General features: G+C 36.9%; 1 protein-coding gene across 1 annotated transcript; it reads left to right on the plus strand.

Moving 5' to 3' along the window:
* The first annotated feature begins 3,395 nt into the window (after positions 1 to 3,395).
* LOC125649089 (NFX1-type zinc finger-containing protein 1-like) lies at positions 3,396 to 14,152 on the plus strand. The gene is made up of 4 exons (XM_048876315.2): positions 3,396 to 3,556; positions 5,133 to 10,996; positions 11,208 to 11,363; positions 11,516 to 14,152. Exons 2-4 carry the CDS (start codon positions 5,176 to 5,178, stop codon positions 11,758 to 11,760), a joined length of 6,222 nt encoding a protein of 2,073 aa, XP_048732272.2. The 5' UTR covers positions 3,396 to 3,556; positions 5,133 to 5,175; the 3' UTR covers positions 11,761 to 14,152.
* The last annotated feature ends 5,562 nt before the right edge of the window (positions 14,153 to 19,714 follow it).

Below are 19,714 nucleotides of genomic sequence, written 5' to 3' on the forward strand. Positions count from 1 at the left end.
CATTATTACGTCATGAATAAGACCTCTTCCCACTTTTTTTTCTATAAGAGCTAAAAGGTGCGCCATCTGTCGAGCAAAATGAAATTAATATACATTGTGTATTAATAGAAGATGAAAAATGTATTTAAATATGAATTTGTTCGACGCATGGGCTGTATGTTTTCTGAAGTAAACCCCCCTGAATTTATTTCATTGATTTTGACAATTTATGCCAACTTCACGCTCCTGTCCTACAACACAAAACAGTTCTGGATCAAATTAAACATATTTTGGGTTTGCTTATATATTCCTTATTTGAATGTCAGATTTTAGGACTCCTGCTGAAATCATCCATTGTGTGGGCCAGATGACTGTAGAAACTGTACCCATTTCTTTGCAAAACCTATTAGTGCATGATTTAGATTTCTTTCAGTGATATTTTGCATTGTACATTTACGTGTATATACATGTATTAGTAGCTCTCCGGCAGTCTCCGCCCTTTGACTTTCACTAGGTGCTACACTAGCGAGTTGTCATTGGACGACCGGATTTATTCAATCATGTACATAACGTTTTATTATAGGATTTCATAATTCCAAGCTTTTTGATTAGCTGAGATCAAAGACCAAAAAGAAAATGATAATAATAATAATGATAAAAGTTACATTCACCTCCACTAGCTTTCGGGATGAATATAGCAGCGATTTTACAAAATCGGTCCAAAAATTAATTTGGAATTACCAAACTGATATGAATGGTTATACTCTTTGTTTAAACTTGCGTCTCCAATTACTTTCGACAAGGTCTTGCATTCTAGCTGCAAACAAAGATGACCGACCTCGATCAACAATCTCTACCCAGAGTTATCGTTTCTTACACTCGCATATGAAAGGTGAAGATAGCGAACAGTGATCAATCTCATAACTCCTATAAGCAATACAAAATAGATAGTTGGGCAAACACGGACCCCTGGACACACCAGAGGTGGGATCGGGTGCCTAGGAGGAGTAAGCATTCCCTGTCGACCATTCACACCTGCCGTAAGCCCTATATGTGTAAACTCAGATGACCTATTGCAATTGGTTTGCATCCGGCGTTGTGCGAAGTCTGTTAACAACTTCTTCCCAGAAACTACTGGACCAGCCTTGACCAAATTTGGTATGTAGCATATGTAGGTGAAGGAGACCTAAGGGGCCTTAATTTGGGGGTGGTGTAGTAAAATTGATGTATTTCTTTAAAATCTTCTTTACTCCTGGGCATCTAGCAGAGAAAGTGAGTATATAGCAGTGATGAGCAAGGAAGCTTCTATCAAAATTGTAAATTTCATGATCCCCGGGATAGGATTATTACCCCAGGGTGGGGCCAAACTTGATATATAGTGTTTATGTGTAAAACACTTAAATGACATCTCCTTCAGTGCTATTGATACTAAATTGAAACTAGATGGATATTTAGAAAGAGCAGGTAGTCCTTTACTAAAATTGTAAATTTGATGATCCCAGGAGTAGGGTTTGTGGTATCAGGGTGAGGTCAAAATGGTGAGTTATTAAATGTGTGAATAATAGAAATTTTTAACTTCTTCTTGATAACTATTTTTTTAAATTCTTTTCAAATTTGGTATGAAGCATGCAAGGTGAAAATAACGAACAGTGATCAATCTCATAACTCCTACAAGCAATACAAAATAGATAGTTGGGCAAACACGGACCCCTGGACACACCAGAGGTGGGATCAGGTGCCTAGGAGGAGTAAGCATCCCCTGTTGACCGGTCACACCCGCCGTGAGCCCTATATCTTTGGAACAAGAGGGACATCAACTGTAAATTTCAGGACTCCGGCACCCTAGGGGCGGGGTAAAAACTGCCCAAAATTGACCAATTTTCAAAAATCTTCTTTTCAAGAACAGCACACGTGTAAGAAAAACCAAATGCACCGAGATGTAGAGCAGGAAGGTGTCTACCAAAATTGTAAATTTCATGATCCATGGGATAGGGGTTCTGACCCCAGAGTGGGGCCAAACTTACTACATAGTGTTTATGTGTTTAAATAACATCTTCTTTAGTGCTATTGATACTAAATTGAAACTATTAAATGGATATTTAAAAAGAGCAGGTAGTCCTTTAAAAAGATTGTAAATTTGATGATCCCTGGGGTAGGGGTTTTTGGTATCAGGGTAGGGCCAAATGGTCAGTTATTAATTGTGTGAACAATAGAAATTTTTGACTTTTTATGCCCCCGAGATCGAAGATTGGGGGGGGGGGGCATATTGTTTTTGTCCTGTCTGTCATTCTGTAATTCTGTCTGAAACTTTAACTTTGCTATTAACTTTTGAACAGTAAGTGATAGAGCTTTGATATTTCACATGAGTATTCCTTGTGACAAGACCTCTCCGTTGGTACTAAACCTTTTGACCTTGATATTTGACCTACTTATAATTTTTTTTTACATTGGTCATAACTTCTAAATGGTAAATATCAGAGCTTTCATATTGTACATGAGCATTTCTTTTGACAAGATCTTTCTACTGGTACCAAGGTATTTGTCCTTGTGACCTTGGTCATCTTCGGAATAGGCCATTATCGGGGGCATTTGTGTTTCACAAACACATCTTGTTCTTGATAACTATAATTCCAGTTCTTTTCATTTGTATGACATATCTTTGGAACAAGGGGGACATAAATTGTAAATTTCAGGATTCCTGCACTCCAGGGGTCTAAGGGGCGGGGCAAAAACTGCCCAAAATTGAAAAATTTTCAGTGCACATGCTTAAGAAAAACTAAATGCATTGTGATGTAGAGCAGGAAATCCTCAACCAAAATTACAAATTTCATGATCCCTGGGGTGGGAGTTCTGACTCCAGGGTGGGGCCAAACTTACTTTCATTAGTGTATGCAGTTTTGAGGGCATTTAAGTTTTAAGAACACATCTTGTTTTATACTGTTGCTGAAAATTAAGATTTAGCTTAGATATTCAGAACAGGATATTTTTTTCTTGATTTCATAGCCCTTGGGAGTAGTGATACTTTTTCACTAGTACTCAGGTGACCTATAAGGCCCCTGGGAGTAGTGATACTTTTTCACTAGTACTCTGGTGACCTATAAGGCCTGTGGGATTAGTGATACTTTTTCACTAGTACTTGGGTGACTTATAAGACCTGTGGGATTAGTGATACTTTTTCACTTGTGGTACTCGGGTGACCTATAAGGCCTGTGGGATTAGTGATACTTTTTCACTAGTACTCAGGTGACCTATAAGGCCTGTGGGCCTCTTGTCATTTTGGTAGGGAGGTATGTTCTAAGATTTATACACGCTATCAACACTTTAAAAGGTGCCCGTGGTCTGATTGGTTTACACGCTGGTTTTATTTATTTTTTAAATGCCTACTGATAAAGTTCTATTGACGTTCATCTCTACCCAGAGTTGTCGTTCGTACTTCACGATAGCCTGTTGGAGATTCGATTCGTAGAAAATAAAACGAAACAAGAAAACTGTCGACTTAGGGAAATTATTTCTAGTAAAGAAGAATGTACTATACCACCTTGTCGGTTAAACACAGGGACGAGATGTAGCGGTGTGTGTAAGTATATATACATCACTATATAAATCCGCCCTTCATATTTCTTAATCGAGTGTCACAGATCCGAGGCTAGCGTAAATTCCTTCATACAGTTAATGTCACATTGTGTGATCCGAGCCTGAATATCTTCATACAGTTAAAGTCACATTGTGTGATCCGAGCCTAAATGTCTTCATACAGTTAATGTCACATTGTGTGATCCGAGCCTAAATGTCTTCATACAGTTAATGTCACATTGTGTGATCCGAGCCTAAATGTCTTCATACAGTTAATGTCACATTGTGTGATCCGAGCCTAAATGTCTTCGTACAGTTAATGTCACATTGTGTGATCCGAGCCTAAATGTCTTCATACAGTTAATGTCACATTGTGTGATCCGAGCCTAAATGTCGTCACCCTGTGTGATCCGAGCCTAAATGTCTTCATACAGTTAATGTCACATTGTGTGATCCGAGCCTAAATGTCTTCATACAGTTAATGTCACATTGTGTGATCCGAGCCTAAATGTCTTCATACAGTTAATGTCACCCAGTGTGTTCTAATTCTCGGAAGATTAAGTGAAAGTCAATATATCAATATGTAAGAATTTGTTGCAAACTGTATATTTGTGTGTTGCAACAAATTCAGTAAAATTAATCCCCCAAATCCATGAATTTTTCCCCCAAGTGAAAGCCGTTACTTTTGAAATATTCAATGAATGATTGAATATTTCACTCATATGAAGACTGTCGGTGAAGGGCTGCAATATTTCGGCCTATACTCGGTCTAGAAATTAGTGGTACTATGTAATTTTCATAGACAACAGCACAAAGCATTGTTTATCAAACGAAGGGGGGGGGGGGGTCAGAGAAGAAGGTGAGAATAGTTGTGATTATAATGAATATAGGGGAGGGGAAAAGGGAAATAACTCGGGATTTAGAATATTTACATGTACAGTTATAGCAAATCTATCTTGTGTGGTTTAATTCGGTGAGGGCAACTCCATCTGTTTGTAAATGGAGGATAGTTTACAGTGTTTTATGTAGCGTTCAAATACTATTAACCATCTTGGCTGGTAACAATTGTTTTGAGAGTAGTAGCCATCCTGGCTGGTAACAATTGTTTTGAGAGAAGTGACGTTGTTTTCAACATTTCATTGAGAGATCCGCGATGATACACAACTTTTATTTTTCCGGTATGTACCATGATTCACAAGACTACACGAATATTACGACAGGAAGATGTAACTTTTTGGAACATTCATTATGTACCTAGTTGTGTTAACCTAGCTTCATATATAATGATATGAATTACATGTATACGCTGTACATCGCTTATGACACAGGGATGTGATCTTTCTTCTGTCAAGGTCATATCCCGAAATAAATTTCATTTTGTATTAATGGTTTGAAACCAGTTTAGGTCATTATCCCCCCCCCCCAATCATTACATGTAACTAGTCTCTACTGAACATGCATACATCTAAGAAAACTGAGATATTGAGGTATTTATTGAGTAAAAATCTACAGAATTCATTGCTAAGTACACACCATTATGAGTAATAAAAGATGGACTTTTCTTACATTGTTCATTTCAGTGTAGAGTCCAGACAGTGACTGGTTGTTCACATACCGTGAGGAATGGCATACAATGTACCAAGAGAAATTTTAGTTCAAAAATCTTCGAAGTCAAGTTCACCACAAGAATGCTTAAAATACATCGCTTCTATTCTCCCGACCCTGGAGAATTACATTCAGAGAAGTGTATCCGGACCTCCAGCGTGCTCGGAAGAGGATGTTTGTATAATGAAAACAATTTTCAAAGCCTTGAACTGTCCATCAGACCGCGAATTAATTGTGGAGGTGCTGAACGTATTCAGAGAGACCCAGGCAGTTGACTATTTGATAAGACTGCTGAGCACGTTAGAGGGGGACTCCTGTACAGAAGAAAGCATGGACATCATCACTACCGTAGTGGAAATACTGGATCAACTACAATCGTGTATGCCCAGTTCCTCACTGCAGTTACAAGGCTTGCTCTTTGTCCTGGAAGACACAGCCGAGAAGATCAAATCATCCAAAAAACTTAAACAGAGAATTTCTTCCATAAAAGATACTATACATAGGTCGATAAATGCCCAGAAACGGAAAATTGTTGCAACGGAAAATGTTGATAGGCGCAAACCGCCCGGGGACTTTAGGAGAATACCCATATATCCGAGAAGAGACGATATATTTCCCGAACAGAAACCTTTCCTGCGAAAAGTGATCACAGATGGTCGCTATGATGATTTAGAGCACTATTTGGACGTCCAGTTTAGACTCTTTAGAGAAGATTGTATAGCCCAACTCAGAATGGGTGTACAAGAGTACAGACAAGAATATGAAGACGGAAACCACCCTAGGCGTCTTGAAAATGCCCGGATTTATGATGATGTTAGAATTTTATTTAGGGAAACGTCTTTGGATGGAATCCTACATGTCGCACAGCTTTCAAAGAAAACTTATGAAAATATTGACTGGAGCAGTACAAAGAGACTTATTCATGGCACTCTTGTTTGCCTGTCATTTGATCATTTTGAAACATTTGCATTTGCAACCATATTTGCGGCAGAATCGGACATTTTAAGAGTCCGAGGAATATTCAAAATTAAGATTGTCTCAGAAAGTATTGCATTAAAAGGGAACATATTGGGATGTCTGTGTAAGATAATAGAAAGTACAGCTCTTTTTGAAGCCTATAAATATGGGTTAGAAAAGCTAAAAAACACAAGACCAGGACAACTGGCTTTTGAGAAATATTTTGTGAGGTGCGAGACAAACATTGGAAAAGCGGACTACATGGAAAAGGATCAAATGTATGACCTGTCACCAATCATCAACAACTGTCCGGTAAAAATCGGCAATGTACACCGACATCAAGAATTCAAACGATTGTCGGACACAACCAACTGGCCCTCTACTGATGAACTTCACATGAATCCCTCTCAGTATGAGGCGTTTAAATCTGCGTTAACAAAGGAATTCTGTATTATTCAGGGCCCCCCAGGCACAGGGAAATCTTATCTAGGACTTCAAATTGTCAAAACTTTACTGGCAAACACTTCCTGCTGGTCTGCTGGTACAATTAGTCCAATAATACTGGTTTGTTTCACCAACCACGCATTGGACCAATTTTTAGAAAATATATTATGTTCTGTTGATCAATCATATAGGGATAAGATTGTTCGAGTCGGCGGTCGGAGTAAAATTGAAACTATTGAAGCCATTTCACTTAGGAAAAGGAGCGAGAGAACCTACAGAAAGAACAGGTTGAATAATTTACATATTCTACAGAAAGGGATTTCCAAATATTCAGAAATGATAAATCGAATTCCTTTTACCATTGTTGATCATGTCAACTTGGGAATGCGCATTGCACTACCGAGTGGACAGTTCTCGCTAAAGGATGAAAAATCGATGTTCAGATGGTTAAATGTTGATAAGAGGGGGATCCTAGACTCGGCGGAAAGGAACGAGTGGAATGGAAACAATCTGAATGTTTTGGAATGTATTAAGCAAGAAAAAGAGATGCGCAGAAATGTATATGAAGATGCATATTATGACCTTACATCAAGCGTAGAACCGAGTGAATTTCCTGATTTGAGAATTGAAGAATCCCCAAATGTGCAGTTTGGGATGAATATTCTTGCGGTATGGCGTAGTTTATCGAACGAACGAAACACAGATCTTCGAGACAAGATTAAATGCGAAATTGACAATATCCTAGGAGAGATGAATTCAGGCGATGACATTTCTGATATTGAGGCTGCACTGTACGAAGACCAGAATTTGTGGAACCTTTCCATTCCGAACAGATGGAAATTATACAGACACTGGAAAAATAAATTTTGCAGAAGTATAATGACCAAAATTGAGATATTTAAAGCATATCAGGATGATATACTAGAAGATTACAAAGACGAAAAATTTATAAATGAATTCAGGGTTCTTAATAGGGCTTCCCTTATTGCGATGACCACAACAGGAGCTGCAAAGTACCATATGATGTTACAACTACTTCAACCTCGCATTACAATAATTGACGAAGCAGCAGAAGTGTTAGAGGCACACATTTTGGCTTCACTCACGTCCTCGTGTCAACATTTAATACTCATAGGCGATCACAAGCAGCTTGAGCCAAAGCCTGCAGTTTACGAACTTGCTCAGAAGTATCACATGTCTCTATCATTCTTTGAAAGGATGATTCGTAATGGAGTACCCTATCACTGTTTGTTGAAACAACATAGAATGAGGCCAGATATTTCCATATTAGTGAAGGAAATTTATCCAGGTCTCCATGATGCTGAAAACGTGGGAAAATATGAACATGTTGGTGGAGTAGAAAAAGACATTTTCTTCTTGAATCACGATTTCAAAGAAATCTATCAAGACGAGGGGAGAAGTTATGTAAATGTGTTTGAAGCTGAATTCACTACACGTATGTGCGAGTATTTACTTTACCAGGGCTACGAGGCTTCTCAAATTACAATACTGACACCATATTCAGGGCAGGTGCGATGTCTGTCCAAATTTGTGAACACTAAAATGAGAGATGTACGAATCAGCATAGTCGACAACTACCAAGGGGAGGAAAATGACATTGTTTTATTGTCCATGGTTAGAAGTAATGATACTGGGAAATTAGGGTTTTTGGATAAGGAGAATAGAGTGTGTGTTGCTTTGTCAAGGGCAAGGATAGGTCTGTTTGTAGTTGGAAATTTTGATATGATGTGCACGTATGCGAAGAAAACGCAATTTTGGAACACTGTAGTTAAAACTCTAAAAGAGAAAGGCTGTTTTGGAACAGAACTTTCTCTTTTTTGTCAGAATCACCCGAAGCGTCAAATTCAAGCGAAAAATGCATCCGACTTTGATAGTTGTCCAGAAGGAGGGTGTCAGGTCAAGTGTGATGCCAGACTACTATGCGGACACGCTTGCAGAAGATTCTGCCATCCAGAAGACCAAAACCACAAGTCATACATCTGCTATGTACAGTGTCTTTCTACATGTTCTTCTGGACACACTTGTGACCAACTTTGTCATTTTCCAGACCCATGTAATTGTAAAGTATTTGTGCCTAAAGCGTTTAAATGTGGGCATGTCAACGAAATAGAATGCTATCGGGACCCCAACGAAGAACAATGTGATAAGATTATTACGAAGCATTTCAGAAACTGTGGACATAGTATAGAAATTCCTTGTCATGCCCCAGTAAATAACTATACGTGTGAAGAAATAGTTGAACGTAAACTCTTATGTGGACACACAGCCAGAGTTCAGTGTCACACAAAATTTTCAAGAGTAGAGTGTTCCGAGCTTATGGAAAAGATATGGTCATGCGGCCATTCAGCCCAAATACAATGCAGGAATTTCAATTTAGCACGTTGTCAAGAAGAAGTTGTTAGAATGCTCGAGTGTGGTCATGAAAATTGGATGAAATGTCATGTGGATCCCGAATATTTCGACTGTAAGCATATCGTTGAAAAATTCTTTTTGAAATGTGGACATGCAAAACAAGTTCCATGTCATCAAGATGTAGAAAAAGAGTTATGCACCGAAGTTTTGGTTTTGAAACGAGAATGTGGACATGAAGATAAGTGTCTGTGTTCTGAAATGAAAACAAACAGAAAGAAGAAATGTGAACATATATGTGGTCGAACATGTGAAAGGGACCACAAATGTAGAAGACCATGTCACTTTCCAGAGGACTGTAACTGTAGACAATCAGTACAAAAACAAATTCCCGAGTGTGGACACTTTGCTACTGTGGATTGCTTTCAAGACCCCAATGAATTTCCATGCACTGAATTAATCTGCAAAGAGGTTCCTTCATGTGGTCACCTTGTGGAGGTAGAATGCTCCAACACAATGGAGAACTTCAAATGCGTGGAAGAAATTGAAAAATATCGAGAAATGTGTGGTCATTATACAATTACAGAATGTTATAAAGACCCCGAGTCATCTTTCTGTACTGCATTAGTTTCAAAAAGACTAGGTTGTGGCCATGATTGCAAGGTAATGTGTGGGGAAGAATTTTTTGAAATTCAATGCATGGAGAATGTAACCAAATCTGTTCCGTGTGGACATGAAATCAAGGTGGTTTGCTATGATAAAGACCGAGAAAATCTTCTTTGTTCGACAAAATTAGAATATATTCTAGAATGTGGACATTTCATTACGATTTGTTGTTATGAGTATCAAATGGATGAAATTCGTGACAATATAAAGTGCAGTTCTTTTGTTGAAACAGAATTGTCTTGTGGCCATTTCAGTACTGTGCCCTGTAGCTTGTCACATACTAAACAAATATGTTCTTCTTTGTGCGAAAGTACACTATCCTGTGGGCATGCATGCACAGCTTCCTGTGAAACTTGTCAGAAACGTGGTTATCACGAAAGATGCACACAGTGTTGTAACATGCAGTTGCTTTGTGGTCACAAATGTAATAGTGAATTGTGCGAGAGTTGTGAAGTCTGTAACAGAGAATGCGAACAATTTTGTGACCATAAACGTTGTGGAAAACGTTGTTTTGAAATTTGCGATTTGTGCATATTACCATGCAGCTGGAAATGTCCTCATTATCAATGTTCGTTACTATGCCATGAAATCTGTGACCGACCTCGCTGCTCTTTGCCGTGCCCAAAGAAGTTAAAGTGCCATCATAAGTGCCTAGGTTTTTGCGGTGAACCCTGCCCACCGCATTGCTCTCAATGTGATTCATATATATTGGAAGAAACAGTTATCAAACTAGAAGGGAAATCATGCTTAGTGTACCTCCCAGATTGCAAACATTTCTTCGAATCAAGTGTACTAGATGATTTCATAACTCAAATGAAACCACACGAATCCCTGAAATGTCTCTCCTGTCCAAAATGTAGCACACCGATCACATGGCATCCGAGGTACAATAAAGTCATAAAACTACAAAGGAAAAGAATCAACTTATCAAAAGCCATCACTGTATACCTAACAGAATCCAAATCTTGGGAATTTCTTCCATTATTTTGTCCAAGCCTTTTGACATGTCAGGAATATATCGAAAACTGTAGGCAATATTCATTCTCAGTGGGTGGGAGTGTGTCGGAGAACTGTATGACTGCACTCATTGATCAAGTTTCTGATCACATTGACACAATACGGAATGCAATGAGACCATCATTTGATCAGTATAAATCAGTTTATGATGCCATTCGCAGAATATCACAACAGTGGCAGATGATTATAGAAGAAGACAATCCACATACCGAAAGAACAAACGAATATGACAGCTTCGTTGAGGAGTATTGCAACCAGAATCAGGAATCCAGTGATGTCGTTAATGTGGGCCATAATTCGGCATTGATGGATAGAGCATCTTCTTTACCAAATATTACATTAATGGCGGATCCACATATGGAAAATTGGAAAGTGTGCAAGGAAGGTATTCTAAATTTATATAATTTTTATTTATGCCTAGCATGTACGTATATTGCATCAGGTCTGTTACATGATTCATATGTTTTATCTTTAAGCAGTCAAGTAAATGGCTTCATACATATACTGATACTGAAACCGTATGAGTTTGACCGAATTGTCTGTAATTACACGTACGAAGAATTGCAATTTTTGATGTGAATTTTCTTTCCATACAGGGCACCCGTATTGCTCTATATCGAATCACGGCATCTGCGTTATTTGTGATAAAGAGGAGGATATTCGGTATGGCAAAAGGCTTAGGGAGTATTTATCCTCTATTTCTACAATAGACCTTATTGCAGAATGTAAAATACCAACAAGGAAATCTAAAGGTGTGGTCATTTAGATGTAATAACAATGATCTTCTGTCATTTCTTGTATAATGTTATAAAAGGTGAAATTAAAGCAATAATGATTAGAAAACCATCAACAAAAACAATTACTGGTATGCATTTACGCATGTATTTTATTGATTGTTTTATAGAAAGGGGCTTGGGCATGGAAAGTATGGGTGCACTATCAAAAGATGATAAACCGGTGTATGATGTGGAAAGCACAGGTGCACGACCTAAAGACTTGCAAAGAAATGTACCAGGGGGCCAGGGTGATAGAAAACCTGAGGCTAAACCAGAAAGTGCTAAACCTAGAAAGGGGGAAAAGTCTAGAGAAAAAACAGTGCCAAAATGGAAAAAGAAACCGTCGAAAAAGTGGTGGGAGGAAAAACTGTAAATTCCACTTTTGCATTAATAGTGATTTATTTTCAGCATATTAGCGATGCATGTTTTTATAACAAGCATGCTCATTTTATGTGACGGGCGAGACTGTCTCACATTTTTTAATATGAAATTTACAGCAACAAAATATATTGGCTACTGTAGACAAAACATTAATTCCCAGTAATGCCAATGGTTTTTATGTTCCAAAATCGAAGATTGAGGTCGAGGGGATGCGGTGGTAACATTGTTTTTGTTGTGTCCATATGTATGCAACATTTTAACCTTAGAACTTTTGAACCGTAAGAAGCTGCATAAATCTGGGTTCGAACCGTGTTTGCTGTCAAAGAAATGTAAAATTTACACGCTACCAATTTTGATACACCTGATGCGCATTTCGACAAATGTCTCTTCAGTGATGCTGAAGCCGAAATTTTGGAAATCCGAAATAACAATAAACTTGTAAGAGCCATAAGGAAAAGGAATATAGATTTCTCGTTTCTTAGTAATATCTCGAGAAGCCTTTGAACCTGGATACTCATATTTTTACCATATTCTTACCTTATTTGTGAACTTTGGGATTACGAATTCATAGATGTTGCCGTTTGCTAAAAAATAGATATTTGGTTTCTCAACGTTAACTTGATAATTCTTTGGACTTAGGTGTTCATATTTGCACTATGGGTTGGTCTGTTTTAAAGATCGAGTCCTCTGTAACTAAAATATGCATGAGAAGCACCTTGAATTGGATATTCATATTGATATTTGCACTATTGGTTGTTGTAATGAAAATTTTGTCTGGGATTTTCGAGGTCTAATTGCGTTTAGCCTCTGTTGCAAAAAATATACATATTTGCTTGCTCAGCAATGACTTGAGAGGGCTGTTCATATATCACCATTAGTTTCAATGAAAAGGTATCAAGAATACAAATACGTGGCCTTTGTTACTAAATAGATATTCGTTTCTCGGCAATAGCTCGAGTTGGTATAGGCTTGTAAAGGGAGAAAACGCCGTACAATTTCAGAAAATTGGTTTTGCACATACATGTGTAACCAACAGGATATGTCAGATAAGTCTCAAAGTCCAAAGGTAGGGGATTCTGGTATGACGCGTGCGTGTGGAGTTACGAGATTGATCATCATCAGATAACGAACAGTGGTCAATCTCGTAACTCCCACAATGAATACAAAATAAAGAGTTGAGCAAACACGGACCCCTGGATATACCAGAGGTGGGATCAGGTGCCTAGGAGGAGTAAGCATACCCTGTCGACCGTTCACACCCACCCTGAGCGCTATGCCTTGATCAGGTAAACGGAATAATCCGTCGTCAAAATCAGAGTGCTAAGAACAAAATACAACGTAAATCATGTGTCATATACTTAATAGGAGTTTTTGTGGATAGTGTATTTTCTGGTGGAACAAATCGTTGATGGTATTATTAAAAAAACAAATCAACGCCTGATATTTTTATACAGGAACAAATCATGCCTGTCTCTTCTGTCCATGAAAACGTTTTGTAATGCTTTAATTCAGTGTCCTATTGACTGGTACGAAGGCTTGACAATTAAGCTTAAAACAAACTACAGGTTATCTAAAACAAGGTTATTAGATTTAATTCAGATTTTCTCCCCGAAGTAGTATCAATGCCACAGTATTTGAAGAACTGGGGTACATGTATTTGAACATTCGAAATAGAGAAAAAACAATTTCGACTGAATCACGTCTTTGATATTTTTCATGATAGTGTCCAGATTATTTTTAGAAGAAACTTACTCTTCCAATTACATCGAGTAAGTTAAATTTCTTTGTAGCAAGGGTTGAGAAAATGGAATTCGAAACTTTCTATTATAACGGCATCAATGATTGGAACTCTCTTCCTGATCAAATCAAATGTATAAACAATAAAATTTCAAATCAGAAGTTTGAAAAAATATTTACTCAATGAAATGAAGAAAATGTCAGATGGTGACTATTTGTATTATTGACCTCGGTACATACAATAGTTATTATTTATGGTTCTGCATTCAAGAAATTATCAGTACTGTTGTCTTTAAGTTCGGATTAAAACATTACAAGGTTTTTCACTTTGAATGTCTTTCATCCTTTTTTCGTCTTCTCAATAATCACTCTCTTTGTTGTTATTATAATGTATTGTGTGTGTCATTTCATAAGATTAAAAGGACCCCTTGAAAATGAGCCAAGTGGCTTCCATGGGTGATCTTTGTCATAGGCCTATACATGTACGTTATATCCATCATATTTAAAAATTCAAATAGTTAAAATCATTTTCCTTTGTACATTATGTATTGTACAATATCTCTCGTTTTAAATGCATGTCTCTCTGTAATATTTTCTTGTATATACATGTATACCTATTCTAAAATAAACAATGGAGAAAATTCGAACAATGTCTGACAATATGTGGTGTTGATTACACTTGAATTACTTAGTTACTGCATATACAACATGTCATTTATGTCTATAAATAGTTTTCATTTATTTAGGAAGGCATTTAAGATTCTATAAAGTCAATATTTCCATATTTCATATGTAAGCTGAAGATAACGAACTGTGGTCAAACTCACAACTCCTATAAGCAATACAAAATAGAGAGTTGGGCAAACACGGACCCCAGAGGTGGGATCAGGTGCCTAGGAGGAGGAGTAAGCATCTTCTGACGACCGGTTACACCCACCGTGAGCTCTATATCCTGATCAGGTAATGGAGTTATCCGTAGTCAAAATCAGTGTGCCAAGAGCGGCCTAACAATCTGTATGAAACACGTCAGACAGCATTTGACCTAATGATAGGTTGTATTGACGAACTAGATCGTTATAACGACCATAGAATTTGCGAAATGCTGTTTTAATACTTGTATCTTCAACAACTGCATCGATCATCGTATGAACAGAACTTTGCTTTGGCAGCTGACTCATTATTAATACCCCATATAATGGCATCTTTGAGATCATATGAGTCCAGAATCTGTTTGAACAATGATGGAGGAAACCCGAAACAATATTACCAAAATGATTGAAATACATATTAAGGTGTAAATATTCTCTAGGTTTTATTTTCAACATGGTCAATCTGATTCAATATTAAATTTATTAAAGAAGAATGATGTTTTAACTTATTTCGTCTGATAGCAGCAAGTACTTTACAAAGTTGGATGCAGTCGAGCGGTTTTTCCTGAACAAAGCCCAAATATGTTTGTTCCTGTGTCCAACTGTCATTTGTGTAACCTGTAATTACACGAGTTATTTTAATGTTACTTCATGACTTTTTCTATAATGATTTTTTTCTCTATTGTCTTAACAATTATTTCATAATTTTTTTCTATCTAATATATAACTAAATAGAATATTATAAAGTTTAAAACTTTTCAGATTTAAAACAACCTCAGTTATACATACTATTAAGATTTCAGAACATTTCATATTGAAGCAGAGGTGCCTTAAAATCAAAATTTTGGGAATTTCTTTAAAAGCGATAAAACACTTTTATCTTAAATTTCTTAATTATAAATTAATCAAGGGAAGTTAAAACGTTTGTATAAGAATTTACAAAGCGTTTTACAAGATTTTTGCGATGTCGGCATTGACAGAGGTGTTAGCGAGCAGCGACACCTATGGGTAGAGAATGGAAAGAACACGTGTACTTTATACCCCCCTCCCCCGGTGACAAAACGTCATTAGCGCACATTTACATGCAAATTTACACATAATTCAGTGTATATGTGTACCTACAACAGGGATTGTGGTTTGTAGATCAGCACGTTAAACATTTTGTGTAATGTGACCTCCTAAATAGGGAGGACTTCTAGTTTATTTCAAAACTAAATACACTGTACTTGTATCTTAATATTTAGATTAGTAATGAGACGACCTTTTAATTTCATTCAAGCATAAATCGTCTGTTAGTCTTTTACATATTATAGCTACATGTATTTCATATCTGTTACATGTAATTCCTCGTTATAACGACCTAGTTCGTCAATACAAACTCGCATTGGGTCAAATGCTGTCTGACGTGTTTCATACCGATTGTTAAGCCGTTCTTGGCACACTGATTTTGACTGCGGATAACTCCGTTTACCTGATCAAGATATAGGGCTCACGGCGGGTGTGACCGGTCAACAGGGGATGCTTACTCCTCCTAGGCACCTGATCCCACCTCTGGTGTGTCCAGGGGTCCGTGTTTACCCAACTATCTATTTTGTATTGCTTGTAGGAGTTATGAGATTGATCACTGTTCGTTATCTTCACCTTGCATATAAAACAATAGCTTTTTTACAATTAGATTAATAGTGACATTTAAGTTCAATTTAAAGTTAACAAGCATTCTGAGTTTATTGCATGGCAATGCATAGTCTCCTACCGGTTGCAAAACTTACGGTACCACAACAATATTCAAAGTTCATTATGTAGGTTATGGTAAAAGGGAAAATTGGGGAACCAGGATAGGAATGGTTGGAAATCAACAAATATTTGAGTAGAGACTAGACCAAGAAAAAAGACAAATTTATAATTAGGTTTAAATCTTTAACCAAGTCAATAAATTGTGACATGTAGGTGACCATGAATAATTTAGCTAGATTGTTGTATTACTACGCTAGAAGTTTAATGAGTGTAGTACTCTTATCTACAGAGATAAGAAACTTGGATGTAAACTAACAACTCATACTATTTTTCAAAGTCCAAGGACCATAACTAAATAAAAAATCAACGGACCGAGACCAGATTCAAACTTGATCTGTAACTTGTTATAACAAAGCAATGTACCAAATATCATATGAATATCTGCAAGCACAACCAAAAAAAGTCTGGAAAACCGATTACTCATGCTATTTTTTCTAAGTCCAAGGGCCAGAACTAAGTGAAAAATCAACGGACCGAGACGAAATTCGAACTTGGTCTGTAACTTGTTATGGCAAAGCGACAAACCAAATATAAAATAAACATCTGCAAGAACAGAGAAAAAATGCGGAAAACTGGACTGACGGACGGAGGTAGGGGACTAATAACAGTTCATGTTTTAATCATTGAATATTAATTTCACTTTAAAGTAAAGATGTTTAAATGTGAGATTTGCAAATCATCAATTCTAATGTTCCAAAAGAAAAATGTTACTTACCTTAATTAAATAACAACTTTACTGTTCAGTAAAGTTAAGAAAAAGTGGGACATTATATCAGCTTCAAGTTGCAGTAAAGTAGATGTAAAGGTTATCTCTACTAACCCTTTTCAGTACAGATATGTAAATGTAATGTAAGTATTAATGTATTGCCTTTACTTTCTTTGTAAAGCTATCGTTTCAAGCAGTGAGTATTTAGACGAGATCGCAAAAACCGAGGTCCCGTGTCGGAGCAGGTGTGGCACGATAAAGATCCCTCACTGCTCAAAGGTCATAAAAGCTGAGCATAGGCCTAAATTTTGCAGCCCTTCACCGGCAATGGAGAATTTGTTCCCCCGACAAGAAAACAAAGAATTCAAATCAAAAGTCGAAACTAGATATATCAGTAGCTTAGTCAAAGGGTGTTTGATTCGCAAACTGGAAGTGATGAGTCATCCTGTTGACAATCAGTCCTGAGAATATAAAACTAAGGTGAGGGCTGTTCCTAATCAAACACGGTTTCAGATTTAAAACCTCATTCCATGGCTAGAATAGGCATTGACACACTGCACTGACTGGAGCTTCCAGCATGAGAAAAACAAAAAAAGTAATATTCCATATGGTGTACCGGAAAAGTGGTTATTTATATGTGGGGGACATCTACAATAATTACACGGTCACGTGATGATTGATTGCATATATTGCTTAACGTCCCTCTCAAGAATATTTCACTCATATGGAGACGTCACCACTGCCGGTGAAGGGCTGCAAAATTTAGGCCTATGTTCGGCGCTTACGGCCTTCGAGCAGGGAGGGATCTTTATCGTGCCACACCTCCGCGACACGGGACCTCGGTTTTTGCGTTCACATCCAAAGGACCGCCACATTTAGTCGCCTCTTACAACAAGCAAAAGGTACTGCGGACCTATTCTAACCCAGATAGTAAGTGCGTAAATTTCTCCCCCACGTATAATTGTAAATATTTGATATGATAAATATTATACACAGTTACCGCGTATTTTACCCCACGTGTGATGTTGGACGTATAAAATCGCGTATTTAACCCCCAACGTAAATAACCACGTTTATATTATAAGATTCATGCGGATACTGAAAACGTACGATATAATTTTATAAAAATAAATTTTCGGTCATTCTATATAGACAAATTCGAAAGATCGGTAAAGTTGGCTACTAGTAACCAGCTACTAGTAACTGGCTACTTAAAAAGAGAAAAGTTGGCTACTAGTAGCCAACTACTTAAACCAGGAAAAGTTAGCTACTAGTAGCCAGTTACTAGTAGCCAGCTACTAAAAGTAAGAAAAGTTAGCTACTCGTAGTCAGCTACTACAAAATATAAAAGTTATAATTACTGATAGCTCGCTACCAGAAAAAGGTTAATGAGTTTGAAAATTATTATCTATCAGATTTATTTGTGTGTCCAGGGGTCCGTGTTTGCCCAACTGTCTGTTTTGTATTGCTTTTGGGGGGGTTGTGAGATTGATCACTGTTCGTTATCTTCACCTTGCATTTCTAAAGAGGACGAGGAGTCGTATGAAATTTCATGCTCAATTATCCCCAATTACATAACGTTGCAATGCAAAATACGAATAAACTTTTTCAACTGAGTGTTTACTTTAAAAGTGAAACGGATTGAATTCAGACCTTCAATCATTTGATATACCATCCATTTTGAGATATCTGCTACTTTTACAATTTGATTCGAGTTACCTTGAAATTTCAACATAAGTGTGAATACCGTAAGAAACTTTATGTTTGTATTAGATATCTGACGAATTTACGACTATACATATGGCAAAAAGTGATAGATGGTGTTTTAGTACGCCACGAATTTTCAGATATCGCTCTTTAGGAAATCAGTTACTTATACATTTTGATTATCGGTACAATGAAATTTCAAGATCCGTGTGAATACCATAAAGAACTCCGTGTTTATATCATATATTTAACTAACTTGCAACGATACGTATGGCGAGTAGTGATATTGGGTATCGTGATATGTCATCAATTTTCAGATATCACCCTTAAGGAAGTCAGCTACAAATACCTTTTGATGGCAGGTAAACTGAAATTTCAAGTTTTTCGCAAATATCTTAAGGAACTCTGAGTTTGTATTAGATATCTGACTAATTTACAATTATCAAAGTGAAGAAGAGTGATATTAGGTATCTTGACATGCCATAAATTTCCAGATATCACGCTTAAGGAAGTCAGCTACTTATACCTTTTGATTCCTGGAATCCTGAAATTTCAAGTTTTTCAAAATATCTTAAAGAATTCTGTATTTGCATTAGATATCTCACTAATTTACAACTACCCACGTGAAGAGGTGTGATATTAGGTATCTTGATATGCCATCAATTTTCGGATATCATACTTAACGAAGTAAGCTACTTATACCTTTTGATTCCATGTAACCTGAAATTTCAAGTTTTTCATAAATATCTTAAAGAACTCCTTGTTTGTATTAGATATATGACTAATTTACAACTATCCATGTGAAGTGGAATGGTATTAGGTATCTTGATATGCCATCAATTTTCAGATATCACCCTTAAGGAAGTCAGCTACTTAGCTTTTGATTGCAAGTAACCTGAAATTTCAAGTTTTCTACCAATATTTTAAGGAACTCTGAGTTTGTATTAGATATCTGACTAATTTACAATTATTAAAGTGAAGAAGAGTTATATTAGATATCTTGACATGCCATAAGTTTTCAGATATCATCCTTAAGGAAGTCAGCTACTTATACCTTTTGATTGCAAGTAACATGAGATTTCAAGTTTTCTACCAATATTTTAAGGAACTCCTTGTTTATATTAGATATCTGA

Source organism: Ostrea edulis, chromosome 5 (assembly GCF_947568905.1).
Source record: "Ostrea edulis chromosome 5, xbOstEdul1.1, whole genome shotgun sequence".
In the NCBI taxonomy this organism is placed as follows: Eukaryota; Metazoa; Mollusca; class Bivalvia; order Ostreida; family Ostreidae; genus Ostrea; species Ostrea edulis.

Bases quoted from the DNA above. Each gene is read 5' to 3' on its own strand.
- LOC125649089 (XM_048876315.2), top strand. From the start codon at position 5,176: ATGGCATACAATGTACCAAGAGAAATTTTAGTTCAAAAATCTTCGAAG. The intron at 10,997-11,207 runs GTATTCTAAATT...CTTTCCATACAG, and splicing joins TTGGAAAGTGTGCAAGGAAG to GGCACCCGTATTGCTCTATA. The intron at 11,364-11,515 runs GTGTGGTCATTT...ATTGTTTTATAG, and splicing joins ACCAACAAGGAAATCTAAAG to AAAGGGGCTTGGGCATGGAA.